The sequence below is a fragment of the Colias philodice genome, chromosome 1, assembly GCF_061535455.1.
Source record: "Colias philodice isolate Cphi_HAF_F1 chromosome 1, ilColPhil1 Martin Lab GWU primary, whole genome shotgun sequence".
Lineage (NCBI taxonomy): Eukaryota > Metazoa > Arthropoda > Insecta > Lepidoptera > Pieridae > Colias > Colias philodice.
The window spans coordinates 11,994,117-12,011,848 of NC_143086.1; the positions used below are offsets into that span (position 1 = coordinate 11,994,117).

The 17,732-nt window shown below is 33.1% G+C and overlaps 1 protein-coding gene across 2 annotated transcripts in view; it reads left to right on the forward strand.

The window, feature by feature from the left end:
• Positions 1-17,732, forward strand: part of LOC149491381 (uncharacterized) — a 117,653-nt gene that overhangs the window by 67,277 nt on the left and 32,644 nt on the right. For both annotated transcript variants that reach the window (XM_089697226.1, XM_089697234.1), the window contains exons 3-5: positions 8,480-8,542; positions 10,131-10,267; positions 12,004-12,182. In XM_089697226.1, the coding sequence (XP_089553352.1) occupies positions 8,480-8,542; positions 10,131-10,267; positions 12,004-12,182 (379 nt within the window). The remainder of the gene's footprint in view (positions 1-8,479; positions 8,543-10,130; positions 10,268-12,003; positions 12,183-17,732) is intronic.

Below are 17,732 nucleotides of genomic sequence, written 5' to 3' on the forward strand. Positions count from 1 at the left end.
AATTTTTTTTTTTTTTTTTACTCTAGATAGGGAAGCGCTTGACCACAATCTCGCCTGATGGAAAGCTAGATGCGGTCTAAGATGGTACGCGCTTCCCTAGTAGGTACCGGTTCACTCTTCGCTTGAAGACCCCCATATTGCGGTTATGGAATGCATTTTGGATAGTGCAGTTTTTAAATATGATTTTGTACTAGCGTGTTTGAAATTTGAAATAATCATATGGTTAAATTGACACGTAGACGTAATTCGATTTATGAATCGAATTTGTAACGAATGATTCGTTAGACATTAACGATAATAAGTATTTCAAAAATGTTATCATTTGTTTTGTTACTGCTACTTTTAGTTAGTTACTTTCAAATGTATTCAATAAAGAGCTTTTATTTAGATTTTCGTATATATTTCAATTTTTAATATTTGATGCAAATACCTACGTAAAAAATTAATTAATTAAAAAGTGATCCGTTATTGAGTGTAATGTACCTACATTACACTCAATAACGGTTTTTTTTTGTTAAAAATTATAGGTACGTACCTACTGCGTACCTATAATTTTTAACAAAAAAATATTTTACGTTCAAAACAGAATTATGAACTAAGTAAATTATGAATGTTGGACAAATGAACAGATGGGTTAAATTTTCCATTAAAATTGACTGGTATATTTGAATAGAGAATTTCCATTACGTTACCCATTATGAGCTTACTTAAAATAAACCCAAATGCATTCGAACTAAAAGCCTTTTTTGTGCTTTAATATTATTTTATCAATGTTATAAAAGGGATTTGATTCATAAAATAAGATTGAAGATGTGGAAAAAATTGTGAAAGGTTTTTTTGAATTCGTACCTTTACACAATGGGTACATTTATCAAGATACGTAACAAGAGGTTCCATTTGAGCAGCCTAGAACATATCTTTCTTTAAGATAAAGGTCTGTTTGTCACATAATTTTCGGATAAAATGAAACATAATAACAGAGGAAAGGTTCTCATTTTTCTCACTCACCTTCAATGTATAACAAAATTAGGAAACATGATCGTAATTTTATTACATACGAAGGCCAATATATGAAACTTTTATAAGAATCAAACTTCTTAGTGTTAATTAAAGAAATAATTAATTTTAGGAATGTAGAGGATCGGAAAAAGGAGAGGTTAATTTACAGTTACATAATGAAGACTGAGACGTCTTGATATTAGGACAAAAAGTAATAACATTTTTGGTCCTTATTTCATTACTGATAATTTCATTAACCTAGTTAGAGAACTTCTTAAGTTTTGAAGAGATGGAATGAAGGCATAATGAAATTAAGCTTGTATTACTTTAGTCATAATTTCGGTGGAATTTCAAGGGATTGGGTTAAGTGATTATTATATTACGATTATTAATTAGGGTATAAAGATTTATGACAATTTATACAGCTAGGATCAATTTTAAGTAGACTAGGTTATGACGATACTGCCGCATCATATCACCGCGAAGCCATATACACATTATACGCAAGGTTACGTCAATAGAACACAGAAAATCTAGCATTACAATAATTATGTGTATACAATCGTAAGACGGAACCATTGGACTTGTTATACAGAAGCTGTCGGATACCTCAACCTAGGTTATCTCAGTCCTGTAACCAGAGGAAACGCGGTCGGACTGGATTAATGATGCGGTAGGAGCTTAGGAAATTACTCAATAGTGTTGTTACAATCACGGTGCTTTACACGTGGATGGTTAGGCAATTTATTGAATAGAAATATGCGATGATAATAAGGTAGTTTAAAACATAACAAAGTTAGGCGTAGTGATGGAATATATGAACTTTTGTATTGGGCGATAAAATTGATAGAAGCTAAACTAACATTTAAAATTATATTTTTATTTTTTTATATTTTTTTATTTTTCATTTCAGTACAAAAAACACATACATAATAACTTAGTACTCTGCCAAACTGTAAAACAGTTTGATGGCAGATGTAGCTCCATTTTACATCATCTTATAAATATAGGTAGGTACATCTTTCTTATGCAATTTACACTACACTTTAATCAAATTTGATATTTAAACTAACAATAAATACATTTCAACGGCCAGGCATAACACAATCTACAGAAAGGCTCACTCAAATGATTCATCGCCTACATTGGATACAGTAACGAGATATAGATGTTGTGGCCATATCGTAGATTTGCTCATTTCATGAAATGGCCAATTTAGTTTGGCCAGATCGTTAAATTGTCAACGTTTCACGATTTGGTCATCCACATTTGGCCGGATCGTCGATCTGGCCAAACGTGGATGGCCATTTCACGAAATGCGACCATTTTTGTTTCTTTTTTAAAAAGCGATTCGCTTCTGGCACTCGCCGGCCGCTGCCGCGGCACGCTCGCTTTGCTCGCTCGGCTCGTGCGTTGTTTATTACAGTCTAACCTAACCTAACCTAACTGTTTTCTATTGAAAAAACCATTCGCTTCTGGTATTCGCCGCGGCCGGCGCTACCGCGGCACTAACTTAAATGACAATAAACAAGTTCTTAAAATATTCTGAATTTTTTAATGTTTTATGGACTTTCTAAGATATTTTATACGATCTGGCCAAATGTCGATGACCAAATCGTGAAACGTTGACGATTTAACGATCTGGCCAAACTATGTTGGCCATTTCATGAAATGAGCAAATCTACGATATGGCCACGACATAGACATAGTAACAAATTTTTGTGTTTGATATATTTCGAAAAGTATACTAAAAGTATTTATCTTTACTGTGCTTACCTACGTCCCGAAAATAATAGTAATTCATGATAATATCTTATAATTGTACAGATATTATCGTACAGTACCTACAGGCTACAAAGGGAAAATTGTGATTGTTAGTATTCCATTTCATGAAACATTATCATAAATAAACAGAAAACAATATTTTTCCTGTCGATTACCTCTCGATTACCCACTCAATTATGTATTAATGTGTAAATAGTAAATACTATATAGAACATATTTCGTTCGTAAATAAACGTAATTTATCCGATGAAATAGAAAAAATCTAATAATAATTATGTTTATATTAGAAGCCAATTAAATGTAAAAGAAAAATATTTTCCATATTCTTGTAGCCGTTATTTATTCGCTCTGTTCCATATTCCCAATCATTTTTCATTGTGTTATCAGTCGTTGGGGATTTTACACTAACAAGTTATTAAAAACTGTTTCCGCTGCAGGCGTCAGGTATGCCGTGGATTAAAAATGTGGATATTATTTTTTCAAAGGTATTCTATTCTGTAGTAAACTATGAAATTATTACGTATTTAATAACAGCTTTGTTTATAAAGTAGCAAACTTATATTACTGAATCGCTTAGTATTGCATTAATGTTATACTTTTTGAATTATATTAATAAAATGCTTATTACACAATCCCGTACTTATAAGAAAAACCATTTCATACGTTCCGTAGAGACCTAGAAATCACACAAAATCTTAAATATGTAGACACAAGCTCGCAAAAATGCAAACACAGCACCTAATTAGTTCAAACTTTGACTTTGAACTTCAAAGTCTCCTACGAAATTCATCGCACCTAAATATTTTTCGCAAAACGGAGACAGAATATTAAACTGCGAGTTTCATTGCAGCATACGCTGAATAAAACACGTTTATCAGACTATAGCGTACTTGTAATGGAAATGCTTTTTTATCTCCATTCATTTTTTTCCATTTTATCGTCTCGTACTGGCTTTATTACGGGTTCATTCAAGGGAAGGTCCTTTCAGCGTTGAGATAGTTGATAGGTACCTTGGAGAAACTAGAAGTCGAGATTCATCCGTCTAACACCAGTCTCTAGGGAGCTACGTGCTGGCTCTACCCTTCCTTTCGTTGTATAATACGAGCTAGGGCATGCGCTGTGACTAAGGTTAATTAGAAATGTAATCAACTGGTTTTAATGTTTTCTATGTAACGTTTATTTAAATAGGTTGGTTGGTAGACTTATTTATTTTGTTCCATTTTTTACTAGTGTTTTTTGTGGGTGATTCAATAACATACATATATATTAAATATTTGCTATAACTAATTGAACTTTTGTTTTTCATTCCTTAGAGTTTAAAACAATTAATTACTTTCACGTCAAGGTAGTTTAATTTCAAAGGAAAATAGTGATTTCTAATTTCCCTGTACACAAAGTCACGTAGTTTCCCGGTGTGACATCTTGTCGAAGCATATTAAACTTCCATTAGGAAATCCACGCTCGTGTGACTCTCGGTGCAATTATTATCACAGAAAACTTAATTAACGCGACCTTTATGTGTTATCCGCGCGGATAACAGGTAGCCCGTAAGTTATAGAAGTAATAACTTAGTCGTAAGTCGCTTTAAGCTATTACAAGCTTGAGTACTTTCTGCATTGCAAATTTCTCTTTAACTAGTTTCAAAACATCATTAGTAATCTTATTAAACGGTTGAAACTGAAAAGTTTCATTGCAACACTAAATAAAGCCAAATAATTTATTTAGTTCATTCAATTTGTATTGACCGATACGTCAAGGGATGTCATTCGTTAACTGATTCATTGATGTCATTCAATTACATTAACTATTTAAAATGCTTTACGGTTTAACGAACTTTAACCTCGCACATATTGCAATGGGACTTGTGGTACTAGAACACTCATTTTTGTTTCTGGAAGTTGGGTCATGGTGAATCAATATTATTCATAAACATATGAATATATTTATGTTTGTACAAAACAAATGCTTCATGTTTCATGGCTTAAGTCTCCAAATCCATCGTTCCTCTGTTGAAACATCCACTTTTCAGCGTTCCTGAAAAATAAATAAATAAAATGATTTCATTTTTTTCATCATTTTTAACTAATTACGTAAGGCTAGGTGTTTTTACATTTTAGAAGGGGTCTATTAAAGAATTTTCAATGAAAACTTTGAACATTAAGAGTGCTAGTCCTGGCAAAAGAAAATCGCCTATCGTTGTATAGGAATCCAAAAAAACGAGAAAATGTATTTGTATAAGTCGTATTACATAAATAAATAATTCCCGTCCACGATCGAGATTTTGTACAAAACATGAAACAACCACCCACTTCAATTATTAAATATACCTAGTACAGTCTAATTATGCACTGTAATTTAACTCCGTTGCAGTATACAAGCAATCGTTTTAAAAATAAAAATACAATAATAATTAGTTATCGGGATTTTAACAATATTTTGTAATTTGCTGAAGAGCCAGACTATCCATTAATTACCATACAGTAAATTATAATACGCAAGATAAACAGCGTTAATTATATTGGGAACCGACAATAATTTGCATTTTTCATTTATATAGTAAGTTAATTACGCCCCAATATACTTTAAAATCCGATTAAAATACCGTATATGAAAAAGGTTGAATCTTCTTAACTAGGTTTTTATTTACAGTGCACCCATTTTTTGAGCATTTAAATGATACTATTTATTCAGAATGATGTAGGTAAGTAACATCAAAATTATATTGTGCATGAGAATGTTCATAACATCCAATTAAAGGTTATATTCCATGCGAATCTCAATATTTGGTTTATAGCCGTTTGAGACAAAATGATTCCACTCCATGCTCTCCAAAATGACGAAGGAATATCGGGTTTATTCCCGGAAACCGTTCGCTCACGGCTCACTATTGTTGAGGGGAATTGACGTTCAATAAAACAGCTATATTGGTTTATTGCTAATTCACGCCTTTCTGTTGATATGAAGTTTCAACAAACATTGCGATGGGTCGATACGCCGCTTGGCAAAATGCCTAAACTTAAAGCTTTTATTTCAATGATGATTGCAGTCGAAATACTTATGTATTGTGAAAATTTAATCTTTTTACTAGGGTACGAAATAAGTGCGCATGCTAAGAACTTGGATTATGCATGCGGTGTAATTTGTAACTACATTTACGAATATTCGTAGGCTTTTGAATAAATTTAAGAGCTTATAAAACGGTTTGATTTTTTTTTAATTTACTGGTGTATCGAAATTATAGTGTAAAATATATTTCGAATCGCATTGTAAACAGTTTTTATATTGGTACGTATTCTCAAGACAATTTTTTTTCAACGTAGCGTATCTGCATTTGTATCGCGTAGTTAAAATAATACACATTCCACACGAGAGTTTCCTAGTTTTGTTAGAAAGCCAGAAGCATACATACATGTCTTCTACAGATAAAACATAATGTTTCATAACCAAGAGATTTTAAATATTATTTAATCGCTGACCCGGTAAGCGTTGTTTGTTATGTAAGTTATTTCAAAACAATTTTGGGGTAAAATAGTTAGCGACATATTTTCACACCGAAAATGTTCCGAATATTCATTGAAAAATAAGCCCAGCTTTTTCGTCGGAGGAGTTTCTTTACTTTATCTTTAACTTTTTTGAATCTCGTAGAAGATAAATGTTTTTAAAGGTTTTTAGTAAAGCTATACTTCCTTATTGTGTGGTAAGGGGCAATACACTGAGACTGAGTACTTAGTTAAAATCGATGTTATTTGGAACTGTAAAATAAGAGAATCAATACGTAATTTTGTAATACGTAGAGATTCAGTTTGAAGACATTTGTGCACGGATTGTACAGAGACAGAAGATATTACAATTATTAATATGTAATAGTATAAGGTGGAAATTATATTTTGTACGGAACAAAGGTTAATTGGCTGACACAGTGATAAGTGATAACCAACAAATTGCACAGACGCTCAAGCGCTGGTTAAAATTAACCTTACTCTCTTTCATACAAGAGAATAATATCACTCATTAAACGGGGTAATAAAGAAGAAAGGAATGATTAATGAAATTAGTATGACGTAAATATATCGCAAAGAAGAAAGCGGACAATTTCATCTAATTATAAACTCTTTTTATACTAAGGAAATTGTAATATGCATTTTTATTTTTAAACTCAGGTCACACTGATTGAAATTTATTTGTTGAATAAAACTTTGTTTACAGTTTGCAATCAACGGATTGAACGTATAATGCGTGAGCCGCTATTGACCAAATAATTTGCAAACAATATATTACCCCTTTGTTAAAGAGGATTTCAGTATGTTTGCTTCTGATTTAACATTAAAGCAATTTTATTTGACACGTGGATTTTGGTTGCGTTTACAATTATCCACTATTGTGTAATTATTTGGTCTGTTATTAAATAAAGTCTAATATGTTAATAACTAACCATTAACCTAATGTTGACAGTTTGTATCGTTTTATTCTTGCACAAAAGTAAAATGAGAAAAACTGTACTTTGAAAACATGTGAAATAAAATGCACTTCTTATTTGTCGCACAATTTTATATTATTTTCTCTTTAATCCGTTTAATTTAGTGAAAATGAAGCTTTTTATCATCCGTGTAAAGTAAAATGCAAAATAAGTAAATATAAAAGGAAAAAACGTACGAAGTCCATTAGAATAATATGTGAGTTCTTTCCTATAAGACAAATTGCATTCAAACTGGCCCCACAGACTTTTTACTCGTATCTCGTTCACTGTGGCAAAATGCACGAACCACTCGCTTAGTATTTATTTCTTTTCACACGTGAAATTGTTTCACGGAAAATTTCCCTTACATATAGAATGCAGGAAGAGTAATAGGAACATCATTTCCAATGTTGTATCGCTCATGTCGCGAATTGCACTGCATCTATATAACCATTATTTATTCCGTGATGTCACTGGAAAATGTTTCCTATTTTGCGCAGTCTGAAGAATGATGGATACATGTTGTATAGCCTCAAATGTTGCGGAAAATTTTTACACTTCCATCATTATTTTAGCAGTGCATTCTGTTGCAGGGTAACAGCTGGTTTCACAACTTTACTCAACTTATCTTTACTTTGCGCTCGAACATTAGCATATTTTTCAACGAAATGAAGTTAAACGGAACATACGCTTTTTTAATTATGACAATGTTTATATTTCTCTTGTGTATCTTAAAACACGATTTTTGATGATATTTTGAGTTTGCCGCATTGTATATTTACGCGAAGTCCCAGTTGACTGATAGAGGTTTACATAAGCGCCGCGCGGTAGTGCCGTTGTCGCGAGTTGTCGGAAATTCCGCTACTAAAAATCAGGTCGTAGAATCGAATTTATTTTGCATACAATTTAACTAATGGTCGCGGCGTCACTTCGCGCAAAATCTTATCTATTGTTAACGAATACATTATGAAAATTGAATTTTATTCTGCATCGTATTCTACAATTCTTAAACTACAATAACCGAATAATACCCCCTAATACGATTGCCAAATATATAAGTAAAATCAAACTAGTGGTAAAATAGTAGTGACACTAGTAAGAGCTATTACGCACTGTCGACCAGTCGCTGGCGACTCAGTCGCTCTAATTTGATGTTATTGCGAGTCGTTCATACAAGTCAGGAATGTATAACTGGGTGTTTATTTGCGCAACAAATTTTTATATTTTTGTTTGTTACAGATTGTCCCCCAGATATATGCATCGAGGAGATCAGAGCCGAGTTGGGGACGGCGCCACTAACGAGTCAGTATTTTATTTTTACATCTACAAACAGAATTTGCGATATAAACGTCTATGTTACGTATTTCACATTTCAATTATCCGTAGTGGTAAAACAAAGCTATTGTATTGGATTGTGTTTATAAAACCGTGATTTAAAAATGTTTTTCAATCCCTCATTTTAACACATCGGGATTAATAAAGTATGCAAAATGAATTTAACATCTAACAGTGTGGTTAAAACTTAATTAAAATACACAAAACATTACCATTCGCAGGCCGCAGCGAACCACGTCGCGGTTGCAATAGATTATCCTGCACCATTAATACAATAATCATTCAACATGTAAATTAAATACCTTTTTGTAAGGTCTATAACATAAATAATATTTCCACCTAAAAGTTTGCGGTAACCCATCCTCCTCTTTGTTTTCTCTGTCACACATTACCAGGTGTTTAGTAATGCACTAATGTCTAGTCTACCCACGCAAAGTCTTAACTAATGAATGTCTACTTAATTATCTAGATGCACATCTACGAGGCTTTAATATTACTAATGCTTCGTTCTATTTTTAGTCTTAAATTAACTAGATTGTGTCCTTCCATTTGAAGATTGAATAATAACGAGCTAGTATCTATTAGAATATAATTAAATATAGTAGATAATTGCATTATGTCCGAGCGGCTTGGCTGTATGCGAGCATGTGCGACTTTCTCCAATATATTTTCCATGAGATATTGTAATAACTATGCAGCTCGTCTTATTTAAAGTAACCTTTGACTTTATTTACTTGACTTTGAATATTTGGGTTCAAATTCAAGCGGTGCCAAATGAAAACCATAATATTGTAATATTTTCATTTCTCATAAGCCCCAGACAGCCGTCTGATGTCTCCCTGAGAAGCCCTCAGATTATTACATTTAAAGCTGCTGTCGGCCCAGACGGGTGTAGATATGAGAGGGTTCTTCCAGTAAATAGCGTAAAGATCTTCGACATTTCCACATATTTATAAATCCAGGAATGCAGGCTTTATTCGCATAAAAATAGAAATGTTTTTCCATTTTAAATAGAACCGTTGTACGAGCAACTGTTGTAATAAAGTTAGCAATAGTTTCTTTGTTACTGGATGTGTTACGAACATATTGAGAGCTATAAAGAATGTTTTGAATAGGCTGAAACAAATAGAGTAATCATTTCTGAACAAAGATTGATTGTAAAACACGATGTGTTAAAGTTCCTTTAAAATTTGAATTTTTTGTCATCTTAGTTTTCATTCACAGCTTTTACTTAGAAAAATACATGTGCATTATTCCCATTACTATTGTATTTCTGATAAAGCTATAATATAAAATTATTACCTAAAGACCTTCATAAATAAATTATTATTTGATATCATTTTCGGGCGAATATATAGAAAAATATTTGCTCCAATATTGTTTCTTCATTAATTAGATCATTACCTGGTTACACGGGTGTAATAAGTAATTGTTTAATAAACAGTAATTAATCACGTAGGCCGCAAAATAATATATTGTATCATTAAATATACTTAAGAAATATTTTCTTTATAAGTTGATTGTTTTAATAATATTGTTTTTATGTCGATACCAGGTGAAGAGAGCGACACAGGTGACACGGAAGGTCGAATATCGTCAGAGAGCTCGCCTTTACGACAACGACGTGCCGGCATCCTGAAGGGCGGCAGATTGTGGAAATCTTTGGACAACGATAAAGATAGTAGTGAACAGGTAATTACCACTATTTTAAAACTCCTTCCATGCTATTGATGATGATTGTTCCTTTAACTCCTCGAGAAGCATAGAGCCTCAGTAAACTATTTCCAGTCGAGTCGATTCTGGGCTTTTGCTTGTATTGTATTTTTCAGGCTATTAGTATATTTTTATTAAAGGATACATTATAGTTCTATTTATCTCTCACAAACGATTGAACAAATCTGTTTTGATGTTAAAATGCCAAGCTACATATGTAAAGTGGCAGATCGGTTGAATGAAGCGACGTAAGTGGCTAAATTGGTTTAGACGTCGATACGAAGACGCGAGTATAAATTCTGCCTTCATTTTTCTAGCCTCTACATTTTTGTAATGTGCGTATAAAATGTTTTCACATCGACTTATGCAAGATATAAAACCTCAATACACGTTTTATGGCTGCAATTGTATATTTTATCAAACTTCTCGTTCCCTTGAATAAGAATGAGATATCACATTTCTGTGTACAATAATACAATTGTGGATAGACTCTAAGGCCACTGTGGGATACCGATATTCCGAGGGATATTTTTCGCTTTTGAATTCTGACTCTGTGACTTCAAATCTGTTTCTCAGATGCTAAATTCTTTCGTATTTTTCATTCGTTCTCATAGAACATTTTTAAATTTTGTATATTTCAAAAGTGTCCTATAAAGCTTCGTTGAACCCGCTTTTTAGGTTACTTAAAGTTTCTTTAGATCTCGCATGGATTATACGCGCTATGTCTATAGAACAAGAGTTGACGACCTACTGAGCCGCTCTTATTGTATGCAGGGTATTAAAATTAGCAGATTAGCCTTCTTAACCGCGTTGCGAATGACCTCTTGCGTACCTCATTATAAAATTATAAAGTAATAAACTATTATTTTATAAGAAAAGAAGTGTATTTACAATGAAAAATGTCATAGCTTAATGAATTAGCTTCAAGCTTGTTAAGTTTTTTTGTGATGATTATTTTATCCATATGGGTTAAAAATAAAAATTTCTAAATATATATTGCGGTTCAAAGATCATGATAAAAGAAAAAAGCAACATGATTAAATTTAAAAACTCACACATTAACACTATAAATGACGCAGACAGCGTGTGCGTATTTCTAAACTCTGTTTCATTCAAATAGCAAGATGTCGTTAGTTCAATTTTCCGTGAGTAGCTTTATTTTGATGAGACGCCCAATAATTTCCTGTACGAAACTCTCGATTGTGGTAGCTAACAGAGGTAACAAGGATAAAACAAACCCTTATATAAATGTAGTTATCCTCAAAATATTTGTCTTCTATCTCTAAAGCCCATCATCGTTAAATTGTTTATGTACGTATTGTCATATTTGCTTGTCTCTACAATAAGAAATATTTTATTATTCCGTACACATAGTTACGTGACTCACACAACATACAGGAAACTCTGATCAAACTTGTCAAGATAATTTCTGAATATTATGCAAATTTAACGTCATATTTTACATGAACTCAGCTTATTATTATGAAAGGTTTCAAAGGAAACTAACTAGTAAGAGTTAATACCACGTTAATACGTACTAATTCTACGTATTAAACAATTTCCCTATAATGTTATTATCTAACTATTGCTACTATGCATTTGCGTTACTAAGTTATGCGTAGCACTGAAGTATACACGATACCTACACAATACTTTCAGCATACATATTGTTAATAAAGTTCTTACATTATGCTAAAAAGAAACTATGTTCTCAGAACGATGACCAACGCTCAACAACAGCGAGCGACGAAGACGGCTCCGTCACACCAAGGTCGGTGCGATTTGTGGAACGAGCCAAGGAACAAGAGGATGAAGACAAACAGAAGACTGCAACGGAACAAACGCAAACAATGGACGAGACGATGCAGAAGGACAACACGACCGCCGCACACCGGTGAGTATTAGCTCACATTGCCAGCTTCGAATTGACCGATATCAAACCAATATATTGTTATTGCTTCCCTCGGAGTCGGGTAAACAGAGACGGCTCAACAACTTAACACGACGGTATTCATAGCTCGATATCGATATCTCCAATAAACTCAGCGTGTTTGGTATAACTAAACCCCAACACTGTTCACGCTCGCTCGCCCAGAAGAAATAGCAAAGTTACGTACATACGTCCCATGTGCCAACTTTATATAAGTTAAGTTGGCAATATTAACTCAATCCGAGTTACAGATTCAACTCTGGAATAATGTTTAAGTCGAAGCGAAGTTCTAGCTCCTTCGCTCTCGCCGGTACGTGTCTACTTTATCGTCCCGTAAAACTTGCATTGCAACTTTAATTGCTTGCTTATAATTGCAAAGTTGCAAACCCAGATAACTGAGCAATATGTTATATATACATTATTCATACACATGGGTCCTAACTGAACTGATTTATCAACGCCGCTCTAAAACCTCTGCTGCTATTTACATGAAATTTAATGGTTAATTTTATGCCGCAAGCAAAGATGACGTGAATCTAATTTAATACTGTAAATTATAAGCTAAATAATATTATATACTAGCTGCGCTCCGCGGATTCACCCGCGTGGCCCCGCTTCTGTTGGTCTTAGCGTGATCAGTGATGATATATTATAGCCTATAACCTTCCTCGATAAATGGGCTATCTAACACCGAAAGAATTTTTCAAATCGGACCAATAGTTCTTGAGATTAGCGCGTTCAAACAAACAAACAAACACTTCAGCTTTATAATATTAGTATAGATTTCAATACAACACCATGTTATTGTTATACCTACATACCGTGGATAATTATTAATATGTAACTCTAAATTCGATTACTCATTCATGGTTTCCCTCTCTGTATAATAGAATATTATTTTTAAAAATCATATCAGACTAACGGAAATATAACGCTAAAAATGTCTTTTTTAATTCAGTACTCGATTACTCACCTAAAAATAGATTGTTGGTAATAACAAGGCTTTGGCTAAATCAAGCAACAGATAGGTTTTCATTCCTTAATTTTATATATTCTTGGTTTTAAGATTATTTTTAAATTGCGTTTAATATTAAATCTCTATATTTGTACTATAATAAAAACGCGACCGACTCATTATATTAAGAGTATGAATCAAGAACTCGTATTGAAGTTCTGAATAGATGTGACACTATGTTGATGTTGATATAAAATATATCGGTCTTTATGCACAATAAAACATTCAAAAATATTATTACAAAGAATTGTTACTCGTTTATATTTAAACGGTCGAGGCACTATCCAACAAAAATAATAATTGATGTATGAATTTTTTCCTGAAAACGGAATGAATGTTGAAACAGTTCTTTCAGCGGAAACTTTTCATTTGAGCAATATTGAATCGTGCATGGTCAAGGACAGTAATTGTTCGGGATTTTTCCAATATGTTATTAAACGAGTGTTATGAACATACAACGTATCGGAAATGAGCAGCGTTTAATTGAGTCAACTCCATTGTATTTGCTGTGATTTGCTTGATCGAACTAATTGGCCGCAAGCCGGGGAGAGGTTGCACAGCGTTGTTTCTTTTGTGCTTCAGTGAAATATAGCGGGGGAAATAAATTGTAGTGATTTTTTCCCGTGGCCAGACTGTATAAACATTAACTTGTGTATGTTTACAGTTTCTTCTACGAGTAATTTAGCGTTGTATCTTAGATCTTGCTTTTAATTTTGCATTGTTAGTAACTAGGTTCTCTGTGGAGCTATTTACCTTCTGGATTTATGATACTCTTACATCGAATACCTTAAATATTTATAAAAGAGATAATATCGAAACCCAATACATAATAAATTGTTCATTTTGTGAAATATAAATTTTTAATCTCCGAAATTGGAGAGACGGTCTCCTTTTGCCCAGAATATTCTGGACGGAAACGTTAAAATATGACCTGCATTTGTAAAGAGATAGGTGGCCCAATGGTAGACATGTCATCAAAATTGATGCAACTAGCGTATTAGATAGTATATGGATAGAACATATTATGTGCGTCCACACTGAATGCGCAGTGGCTAGAGCCTGTGGCGGCCCGACGAGCGGGCGCTCGCGGTGGCCACACCGACGCGCGAGCTCATGTAGCGATTCGACGTATATCGGGTGTTGCAAACTTTGGACGATTTGCTATTTTTACTGAACAGTCCGATTTTGAGATGGGAGGTATTGTACATTATAGATGTTGTGCACGAAATAAATAAAAAAAAAAGTGTGTGCGTGTAACCTTTACGCGCGATTGAAGTAAAACTTCTTTGGCGTTGACGACATATATCACTGAAATGATTAAATATTAACTTAAATAAATAAATATTATATTATAATTTAATTATATTTATTATTCATGTGCTTTACAAAGATTATTTAAATGTTATATTAATATTATTCATTCGAAACAGGTAATTGAATGTCATAATAATTTCTTACGTACGAAATTATAGGTTTGTGGTAACTATAATGTGAAACATAAATTTTACTCTCTAAATTTGCTACTTTTCTTGAAAATACAGCATCTATCGTTGTACCGAAACGCGTTGTTGAATGAAGTCGAGAAGTATTCATAGATAAATCAAATTTTTCTTCTAAAAAATCAATTAACGGCTGAGATTCCTGAGAGCGAAAATTAACATTAAAATCTCCAGTTAGAATCATCGGTAATTCATGATAATTACTATTTAAAAGTCGAGAACCTTCAATTGTGAAGTGAAGTAATTGCTGATGAATAAATTTTATGATATTTGTCAGGCTAGTATTTGTAGAAATATAAATAACAACGATAATCACAGGTTGGTCATTCGTATTAACACATCGAACCAAGGCGATGTCACCAATTTGTGAAACCTCATCGGAAATTTGTGATAATATAGTTGGTGAAATATTTTGAATTGGTGTTACATTGTTCAGTGTATCTGTAGATGAATGATATACAGCTACTCCACCAGCAGTTGAGTTGGGTCGTTTGTATTGGGTAACGCAATAAAAATTTTCAATAAGAATTTGTTCGTCATTTTTCATCCAAGTTTCGGAAAATAACAGCAATGTGGACCTTTTTAATACTTTATCATTCAGATCAGAAACATGAGCACGTAAACTTTGGCAGTTGAAGGAAAATAGTGTAATGTTACTCTCATTTACAAGGTTATATAATTCTTCCTGTTGTGTTATTAGGCGAGAATTTGAAAGTCTTTCAAATTCACACTGTAAATCAACTATTCCCCCTGGACGCTTTCTTCCATGATAAAATTTGTTGTCATCGGTGTTTGAGACAATGAACAATCCATTTATATCAGTTACTCGTGATAATGCTACATATAACAGCTGCTGACTGTGACTTTTATTGTATTCATAAACGATTTGATCAAAAGTACCACCTTGAGACTTATGTATTGTAAGCGCACAAGCAGATACTAATGGAAAGTGATTTCTCTTTGCAAATATTGTCTTATTTCTATTCATTGGTACAGATGACGATCTTCGTAAAATTGGGACTGCTGTTCTACTAATGTTTAGAGTTTGAATATGATGGGCAGCTTTTTTCCTAATTTTCTCTCCTATCTTACCAGGAAACTCAAGCCATAAGCGTATGATGTTATCACTGTCATCACGTTCAATATACACTAACTTTCCAACACAACCGTTGGCTAAGCCATCAGATACATCAATATTGGTTGTAATAATGTAAAATTTGTTAAGAACTAATATGATTTCATAAGGCGATCCTCCTGTATCAATAACTGACATTTTATGAAATTGTTGGCGTACATATGCTTCTTGTTCAACTGAATGACAACCTATATACATATCTGTTGCTATGGATACTACTTTGTCTTCAGCAATATTTAAAATAGATTGATTATAATCCGCAACATGTTTATTTTTATTTTTAATTTACTTATTTTAAAAGTAATAAATAAACAAGTATATTTAGAGATTTTCAAAAAATTTTGCAATTTAAAATAATGTTTTTAAAACTGTTGAATTTTTCATTCACTTTGCTATTCACAATTGATCCGTTTGAAAATTTGAAAATAAATAATCCTAATTGATTATGATATTTGCCACTAGCTGGCGTATAAGTCAAGAAGCGTGTAGTATATGACATATACTTACAACCAATCAGAATTATTATTTTTAAATGGCGGAAACTACACAGACTATAGTAAGCGTTACTTCCGTCAGAAAAAAAATCTGAGTTACTCCCTAGTCGCGCCTAAAGAAGTTTTACTTCAACAGAGGAATAACGGGTGATCTTATAATATGAAGAATTGAGATTATACCCTACAAAATTACTGTGGTGTATATAGGTGTTTTAGATTGAATCGCACGTATAAACAATTAAGTATTTACCGCTATTTTACGAAAAACAATAAAGAATATAATATAAGAAGTCGAGCGACAGGATTGAAATGGTTTGTTATCAGTTATCACCGCTAGCCGCGCGACCGCGCTGGACCTACACTTAGCCTACAGACCTTTTATATGTATTATAAATTCTTAAATATAAGTATATCTTACATGTTTATCTATACTTTATCACCATAAAATGCGATCGATGTAATAATATAATATTTGCATCGGATTAGCCGACGTTAGATCTAGACGTATCGTCTGGCTACCACACGGTTTTCAATTTCAGTTCTAGCAAATTCTAAGCTGGATTAACTGATGTCAAAAGGTCATTGTCACCGTAAACTCGTATATGTAGTTGCCATTTATTCTTAACTAGCTTTCCACCCGCGGCATCGCCCGCGCAGTCAAAGAAGAACCCGCATAGTTCCCGTTCCCGTGGGATTTCCGGGATAAAACCTATCCTATGTCCTTTCTCGGGTATCAAAATATCTCTATACCAAATTTCATGCAAATTGGTTCAGTAGTTAAGGCGTGATTGAGTAACAGACAGACAGAGTTACTTTCGCATTTATAATATTAGTATGGATAGGTACTTTATAGTGTATGTGTATCCAGTTTTAATTGCTAGGTTCAATATTGTATATCTGTATAAGCTTTTATAGCTCTACATTCTATTTTTAATCTTTTCTCTAATTATATAAATATTTTATTTTAATTGATCGATAGCGGTTTAACATAAAACAAAATACAGAAAACACCACCAACAATATATCTGAAAAAACTTAAAAATATGGGGTCAAAAGTAGCGTATAAATCATGAATTCTTAGCGCAGAGCACTAATTGTTTACTTGGTCCCATTCTTATTCGTAACGAAGTGCGATATTTTACAAAGACGCCGCGCCGTCTCGCACACGCTACCGAACTTTTAATGAACCACTAGCTGTGTGCCGCAGCTTTACCCGCATAACTCCCCTCTTGATGGTCTTAGCGTGATGATATTATATAGCCTACAGCCTTCCTCGATAAATGGGCTATCTTACACCGAAATAATTTTTCAAATCAGACCTGTATAGTTCTTGAGATTAGCACGTTCAAACAAACAAACAAACTATTTAGC